This window comes from Neopelma chrysocephalum, unplaced genomic scaffold, assembly GCF_003984885.1.
Source record: "Neopelma chrysocephalum unplaced genomic scaffold, ASM398488v2 Primary Assembly neopelma1_279, whole genome shotgun sequence".
Taxonomy (NCBI): Eukaryota; Metazoa; Chordata; class Aves; order Passeriformes; family Pipridae; genus Neopelma; species Neopelma chrysocephalum.
The window spans coordinates 2,567-10,802 of NW_020897941.1; the positions used below are offsets into that span (position 1 = coordinate 2,567).

The 8,236-nt window shown below is 65.5% G+C and overlaps 1 protein-coding gene across 1 annotated transcript; it reads left to right on the forward strand.

Moving 5' to 3' along the window:
• Window positions 1-1,441: 1,441 nt before the first annotated feature.
• On the forward strand, window positions 1,442-6,596 carry TMEM161A (transmembrane protein 161A). Its single transcript, XM_027704436.1, has 12 exons — window positions 1,442-1,487; window positions 2,258-2,361; window positions 2,442-2,522; window positions 2,730-2,827; window positions 2,912-3,068; window positions 3,342-3,493; window positions 4,020-4,080; window positions 4,189-4,332; window positions 4,964-5,077; window positions 5,219-5,393; window positions 5,477-5,573; window positions 6,133-6,596. Exons 1-12 carry the CDS (start codon window positions 1,485-1,487, stop codon window positions 6,381-6,383), a joined length of 1,437 nt encoding a protein of 478 aa, XP_027560237.1. The 5' UTR covers window positions 1,442-1,484; the 3' UTR covers window positions 6,384-6,596.
• The last annotated feature ends 1,640 nt before the right edge of the window (window positions 6,597-8,236 follow it).

Consider the following 8,236-nt stretch of genomic DNA (forward strand, 5'->3'; position numbering starts at 1 on the left):
CTGGGCAGCTCCAAGTGTTCCCCAGTGGAAGGTCTGGGAGAGTCTGGGGGTCGCGGGGGGTCTGGGGCTGGGGGGGGGTTCAGGACATGGGGACAGCAAAGGTGATGGAGCAGCTTCTTCCCTGGAAGCTGCTTCCCTGGAGCCTGGTCTGGCTGGACATGAGGGATCGGGTCCCTTTGGGGGATCTGGGGGGGATTTTTGGTATCCCAGCCCCCGCTGAGGGAGGGGCTGCTCAGCCTGGGGGGGCACACCGGGGGCTGCATTGCCCAGGGTGCCCCGGGGGTGCCTGGGGAGGGCGGGGGGATGCGGGACCCCCCCAAACCCGGGTACCCCAACCCTCGGGGCCGCTCCGGGCACGGGCGGAAGCGACATCTAGTGGGAAACGCATCCCGTCGCCAGGGAGATCCATATCCATGGCAACCCCTTGGGAATACCGGCACCCTGCCTGGACCAGGGGCACCCACCGAGAGGGGGAGTGGGGTGTTCCTGGCAAGGCAGGGCTGTCACAGCCCTCCGTGACCCCGAGCTCAGCTGGAATGCTCGCAGATCCCACCGGGATGCGGGTCCTGGCACCGGGATGTGGGTCCTGGCACCGGGATGCGGGTCCTGGCACCGGGATGTGGGTCCTGGCACCGTGGTGGGCGCTGAAACCCCTTCCCCGTTATCACCCTGGACCTGCAGCACCGGCCCCAAACCCCTTCAACTCCTCCAGTGCCCACAGGGAGATGCAACCAGACAGAACAAGGGGATAAACACGGGAGAGGATCCCATTTATCCCACAAGGAAGACACGGGGAAAAGGACACGGCAGGTAGGATGGGCACCGACTGTCCCTGGCATCGCCAGCCCTGGAGGGATGTAAAAGAGAGCAGAGATAACGTGATGAACTGACCACAGCCCCCATTCCCCATCCCCCCGTGCCACTGGGGGAAAGGAGGGAGAGAATTTGGGAGTGAAGTTAAGCCCAGGAAGAAGGGAGGGGCGTGGAGAAGCTGCTTTTAGCATTTGATTTAATTCCTCATTTTCCTGCTCTGATTCGACTGGCAACAAATTAAACCGATTCCCCCAACTCGAGTGTGTTTTGCCTGTGACTTTAAGGGGTCCCCTCTGGCTGGGGATGGGGAGCCGTAGAGCTGCTTTGGTGGATACCTGGGCGCTACCCAGGGGTGCGGGAAGACGCATGGATATGATTTACGATGGATATTCATATATGAACCCACGCGGGGGTCGAGGGAGTCGCGGGGGCCGCCCCGAGCGGCGGAGCCGGGACTCGAACCCGCGGAGCCGGGACTCGAACCCGCGGCCCTAAGGCCGCACCGGGCCCAGCGCTCCCGGAGGGCAGCGAAGAGCCCGCCCCCCCCACATAGCGGCCTCTCCATTGGTCGATCAGCTGCCAATCACGGGGAGAGCGGCCGCCGATTGGCTGGCGGGGCGGAGGAGGCGGTGGGAGGAGCTTCCTGCGGCCGCCCGTGCGCTGAGCCCGCCATGGTGGGCACGGGGGGCACGGCCGGGGCGTGCGAGGGGCCGGGCACGGGGGGGGGCATGGCCGGGGTGCCCGGGAGGGTGCGTGCTTAAGCGGGTCCACGCTCAGGGGAGCTCTGCCCTTGGGGGTGCATGACCCGGGTGACCCGGAGGTGTGCGTGGGAAGGGGGTTTGTGAGGACGCGGGGGATGCGGGACCCTCCCCGAACCTGGGTACCGCAACTCTCGGGGATGCTCTGGGCACGGGGAGTGCTTGACCGGGGGGGTCCCTGCCCGGGGGGTGCATGACCGGGGGGTCCCAGGGGGTCGCATGGCCAGAAGGTCACACCCGGGGGGTGCCTGCCAGGGGGAAGGGGTGGGGGTGGTCCCTGCCCGGGGTTGCGCGTCTGGAGGGTCCCTGCCCATAAAGTGCCAGCCTGGGAGAGAGGGGGGGTTCCTGGTCGGGGGGGTGCATGACCGGGGTGTCCCAGGGGGTTGCAGGACCTGGGGTCTCTCCCAGGCCAGGAGGAGATTCCAGGGGTCGTACACCCGGGGGGGGGGGTTCCTATCCCAGGAGGAGATCCAGGGGGGTCCCACACCCGGGGGGTCCCATCCCAGGGGGTTGCACACCCGGGGGGGTTCCTATCCCAGGAGGAGATCCCAGGGGGGTCCCACACCCGGGGTGTCCCATCCCGGGGGATCCCACAGCAAGGACAGGGCTGGGGCTCCCCAGCCCCACTCCCACCCGTCTCTGGGAGCTGGGGGTGACCCCGCAGTGTCCCCCCCACCCCGGCACAGGCGGTGATGGGGGTGCAGGTGGTGGTGACCCTGCTGGCCGCCAGCCTCATGCAGAAGATGGCCCCTCACTGCTCCTTCGCCCGCTGGCTGCTCTGCAACGGCAGGTACGGGCTCTGCCCCTCCCTGCTCCACCCCGGGGGGCTTTTGGGGACACCCAGGGACCCCCCCATGTGCTCCCTTCCAGCCTGTACCGGTACAAACACCCCTCGGACGAGGAGCTCTGCGCCCTGGCTGGGAAGCAGCGGCCCAAGGCCAAGAGGGACAGGTGAGGAGGGGCTGGAAAGGATCAGGGCGTGGGTTTGGGGTTAACAGGACTCTCCCCGCCGTGCTGGGGAGCTGCAGCACCAGCAGCACACGAGGCTCAGGGCTGCTGGCAAGGAGCAGTTTGTACATGAGGGACAAACTCGTGGCTCGGGGCTGCTGGCAAGGAGCAGTTTGTACATGAGGGACAAACTCCTGTCTCCCCGTACAGGAGGGTGAACGGGGTGCTGGAGGACAAGCCCCTCTCTGTGCCCCGGGACATCGACCTGCGCCTGGACACCACCCCCATCACCGCCGTGGATGCCCTGGGTAACCCCCCCTCCGCTCTGCTCTGGGCTCAGGGCCCCCCTGAGGGTCCCCCCAGGGGGGTGACGTGTCCCTGTGCCCCCCCAGTGCTGCGGTACTTCCTGGAGTACCAGTGGTTCGTGGACTTTGCCGTGTACTCCACCGCCGTGTACGTCTTCACCGAGGGCTACTACAGCCTGGCCAACCCCCCCCGGGAGACCAACCTGGGAGTGCTCTGGTGCCTGCTGACCGTCCTCTTCTCCGTGTATCCTTCTGCTGCTTTCCAGGCTCCCGTTCATTGGCGGTCCAGCCTGGAACTCCCCTCCCCACGGAGCTGGAAATCTTCATTTTACGGGTTTATAAAAGTTTATAAACCCCCCCGGTGATGAGCTGGGAAGGCACCTCCCAAGCCCTTCCCAGGTGGTGGCCTGGTGGTGTGGGTGATTCACACGTGCTGGTGAGCAGGGGGGGTGTCCCCTCGGTGTTGGGGGGTCCCCAGAAGGGTCTGGTTTCCTTGACGGGCTCCCCTGGCCCCCAGGAAGGTGTTTTTCATGGTGATGCGCCACTATTTCCGCTCGGAGGAGGGGGGGGAGCGCTCCGTGTGCCTCACCTTCGCCTTCTTCTTCCTCCTCCTGGCCATGGTGGCCCTGGTGGTCCGGGAGGAGCACCTGGAGTTCGGCCTTGAGGCTGGTGGGTGATGGGGGACAAGGGGAGGCGGGTGGGGAGGGGGCCCTGGGGGGGCTGCAGGCACCCCACTCATGGGGGGGGGTCACACCCCGCTCTTGGGGGGTCACATCTCACTCTTGGGGGGGTCACATCCCACTCATGGGGTGGTCACACCTCACTCTTGGTGGTCACATCCCACTCATGAGGGGGTCACACCCCACTCTTAGGGATCACATCTCACTCTTGAGGGGTCACATCTCACTCTTGGGGGTCACATCCCAGTCGTGGGGGTCACATCTCACTCTTGGGGGTCACACCCCGCTCATGGGGGGGTCACACCCCACTCTTGGGGGTCACATCCTAGTCGTGGAGGTCACATCCCACTCATGGGGGTCGCATCCCTTTCACAGGGGTCACATCCCACTCATGGGCGTCACACCCCACTCATAGGGGGTCACATCCCAGTCGTGGGGGTCACATCCCGTTTATGGGGGGGTCTCTCTCCACTCCCAGGGCTCACACCCCATTTCTGGGGGGTCTCTCCCCACAGGGCTGGCTGGGGTCAGCACTAACCTGGAGCCCCTCCTGAAGCAGCGGGGCTGGGAGTGGACGTGAGTTGGCGACGGGGCAGGGAGGGAAATGGGGCTTTTCGGGACATTCTTTGGGGCTCTGGGGTGGGGGCAACACCCCCCCCCTCACGCTCCCTTTTCCCTCCACAGGCTGCCCCTGGCCAAGCTGGGCTTCAAGCTGGGGCTGGTGGCCCTTTGCTCCTTCCTGGGCGCCTGCCTGACTTTCCCGGGGCTGCGCCTGGCCCAGACCCACCTGGATGCCCTCAGGATGGCAGCTGACCAGCCCCTGGCACAGTTGGGTGAACCCAGCTGGCTGGGATGGAGGGGGTTTGGTGGTGGGAGGGATTTGGAAGGGATTTGGGCTGGTTGGGATGGAGGGAGTTTGGTGGGAGGGTGAGCACTGGCTGGGATGGAGGGGGCTTGGTGATTGGGAGGGATTTGGGCTGGCTGGGATGGAGGGGGTTTGGTGCTGAGAAGGTGGGGATGGGCTGGGATGGAGGGGTTTGGTGGTGGGAGGGATTTGGAAGGGATTTGGACTGGCTGGGATGGAGGGAGTTTGGTGGTGGGAGGGATTTGGGCTGACGGGGATGGAGGAGGTTTGGTGGTGGAAGGGATTTGGGGCAGTTGGAATGGAGGGAGTTTGGTGGCAGAAGGGATTTGGACCGGCTGGGATGGAGGGGGTTTGGTGGTGGGAGGGATTTGGAAGGGATTTGGACTGGCTGGGATGGAGGGGGTTTGGTGGTGGGAGGGATTTGGACTGGCTGGGATGGAGGGGGTTTGGTGGTTGGGAGGGATTTGAGGTGGTTGGGATGGAGGGGGTTTGGTGGTGGGAGGGATTTGGAAGGGATTTGCACTGGCTGGGATGGAGGGAGCAGGGTCAGGGGGTTTTACAGGATGGGGGGTCTCTCTGACGGCTCCCCCACAGGCTCCTGCTCCACCTGATTTTCCTGGCGCCCGTCCTGGTGGTGGTGATGTGGGTCAAGCCCATCTCCCGGGATTTCCTGCTCCGCGCGCCCATGGGCAAGGAGACCGTGCAGCTGTAAGTGGGACACGTCTCCACGCGCTGCTCCAAGGGGCAAACTGAGGCACGGGGGGGGGCTCCCCTCCTCTCCTGCACCACCCCCTGTCCTGTCAGACCCCCTCAGGGGCTCTGCATCCCGGGATTTCGCCGTTCCCGCAGGATGTCGGACTCTGCCTTCGACAGCGCGCGGCTCTGGAGCATCGTGGGGCTGTGCCTGCTGCGCCTGCTCGGCGCCCGCCGCCACCTCCAGGCCTACCTGGGGCTGGCCGAGCGCTGGGTGGAGCAAATGAGGAAGGAGGCCGGGCGGATCCCAGCCCTGGAGATCCAGCAGAAGGTCGGGATGCGGGAGCCGGGGTGCCCGGGGGGGGGTGGTGGCCGTGCCGGGCCGGCGGCGACTGATCCCCCGCTGCCCCACAGATCACCAGGATCTACTGCTACGTCCCCGTGGTCACCCTGCAGTACCTGGGGCCCGTCATCCTCACCCTGCACTGCACTCTGCTGCTCAAGACGCTGGGTGAGGAGCTGGAGGGGGGATCATGGGGGTTGTGGGGGGCTCAGGAGGGGCGGGAGGAGACCTGCGGGTCATCGTGAAGCCACCAGCACCCACCTTGTCCCCAGGCTCAAGATTTAGACCTCACAGCCATCTACAGCTTCCTCCTGAGGGGCAGCACCAGCCTCTGCTCCCTGCGAGCAGTGACAGGACCCGGGGAACGGCTGGAGCTGTGCCAGGGGGGTTGGGATGGATTTTGGGAAAAGGTTCTTCCCCCAGAGGGTGCTGGGGTACTGCCCAGGCTCCCCAGGGCAGTGGGCACTGCCCCAAGGCTGCCAGAGCTCCAGGAGCGTTTGGTCAACGCTCTGAGGGCCAGGGTGGGATTGTTGGGGTGTCCTGGGCAGGGCCTGGGGTTGGGTTGATGATCCTTGGGGGTGCAGCTCGGGGCGTTCTGGGATTCTATTCCGTGACTCTCCCTGGTCTGCGGTTGGCACAGACCCGCAGGGAGGGCGCTGGGGCTCTGTGGGGACGGGGCTGCAGCTCAGGGACCGTCCCCCCCAGCCCTGTCCCCTCTGTCCCACAGGGCACCTCTCCTGGGGGCTGTACCCGGAGCCCCCCCCGGTGTCCCCGGCGGTGCCGGCGCCGGGCCCTGCGGGCGAGGAGGGCGAGGACGTGCAGGTGGTGGTGCAGCAGATCACGGGCATCCTGGACTGCATCTTCACCCCCCCCTTGCTCCGGGGGCTCTTCTCCTTCCTCACCTGGTGGGTGGCCGCCTGCCAGGTCGTCACCAGCCTCTTCGGCCTCTACTTCCACCAGTACCTGGCGGGGTCCTGACTGGGAGGAACTGGGACGTGCCTCGGGGCACCGTCCGTGCCCGGCTGCTGCTCCTGCCTCGACTGGTTCCCCCCTCTTTGCACGTGCTGGTGGCACCCCTGGACACGTGGGGGGGATGTTTGTGCTGCCAGCTCAGGGCAGGACGGGTTTTGTGCCCGGGTCGGGGTGGGCATTGCCCGCCCCTGTCACCCGTCACCGCCGTGCCTGCTCCCACCCCCTGCAGCCCCTCTGTCCCCTCCTGACTCCACTGCTGTGCTCTCCTCGAGGGCAGCAGCAGCTCCTGCCAGCCCAGGTTGGTACCTGCTGGGCAGAGGAGGTGGTGGGGACCTCCAGCACAGACTTCGGGGTGTGCTCTGCCTCGTGTTTGCCTCCACCGGCTGAGGGTGTTTTTGTAGGGTCTCTGCCGTGGCCAGCTGGCTCAGAGCTCCTTGGCATCATCCCTGTGCTTCCTGTGAGCCCTCAGGCCCAGCAGCCTCGGCTTTGGCCGGGTTAGGAATAAATAAGTGACCCAGAGTCGCTGCCATCCCAAAAGCTGCTGCTTGGTTTGCACTTTTGTGTCCCCAAAGGCCCCTCCCCGAGCAGGGCAGGGGGTCCCACGTGTGGATGTAGCTGCTTTTTTGGCACCACCCTTGAGGAGGAGACCTTGGCTCACCCCAGCCCAGCTCAGTGCCTGTCCCTGTCCCTGTCCCTGTCCCTTCCCTCAGCACCGGGGTCACCCCGGGGCTGGTGACACACGCTGGCTGTGGGGGTGGGGACAGGGGACAGGGCCCCTCGTCCCTTCTCAGCCGAGCTCTGCCACGTGGTGGGTGCTGGTCCGGCTGCATGAAACAGGATTAGCAGGTCTGGGCTGCTCAGAGAAAGGGAGAGGGGCTCTGATCCTATTTGATAGCCTTGTAATGGTCTTAATTCCCTCTTGCTAAGGGCCAGGATGAGACAGCAGCCCTTTGCCCGGTGTTAACTGGGCTAATCCAACCCTCCTCCTCCTCCTCCTCCTCCCCCTCCTCCCCCATGAGAATCCACGCTGCGGACACGTAAATTTGACAAAAAAACCACCGGGAAATCCCCATTTTGCGAATCCCCGGGGGATGCAGAGCCCGGCAGGGCACCGGGGACCAGCACAGGGGCAGCAGGAGCCGCTGGCACCGCGGGGAGGGGGCGAGAGAGAAGCGATTCCCGCACGGATCCGGGCGCGGAGGATCCTGTCCCAGCCCGTGCCCGTGCCACTAAAAGCCATCCCGACCGCCTTGATGGCTCATTTATCTGATTTCCCGGCGGGCCGGGGCGGTTGCTAAGGCCGGGGGTTGCGCCGGAGTCAGACACGCAGACGGATCCTCCCCCGGGATGTGCCCAGACTGACCCTCCCCGGCGGGGACAATGACGGATGGAGCAGCCGAGACACAGCCACGGGCTCCCAAACCGGGCCACAGCACACGCGGGGAGCGATTCCCACCCCCCTCCTCCAACCTGGGATCATTCCCACTCTTTGTACCTTGGTTTTGTGCAGGGGATGGGATGGGTTCTGCAAGGACCACGCTGGGGCTCCCAGGAGATGGGACCGGGAGGTTTTGTTGCTGCAGAGGCTCTGCTGGCACCGGGATTCAGTCTGGCAATTGCTGGGACCTCCCACAACCTACCTGAGCCACACTGGGAGCTCTTCCTTCCTTCCCCCAGCCCTCTCCCATCCAAACTGGGATCCCCCTGCCAACCCTGCAGAGCTGCTCCTGCTCGGAGCAGCTTGGAGGGAATTTGGGAGCAGCTCTCCCCAGGGTGGATGGTTCCCAAACACAGGGAGTCAGGAAGCCAAAGGAAGGGATGGTCCTGCTCCAGGGAAGATGGACAGGGAGCAGCTCCTA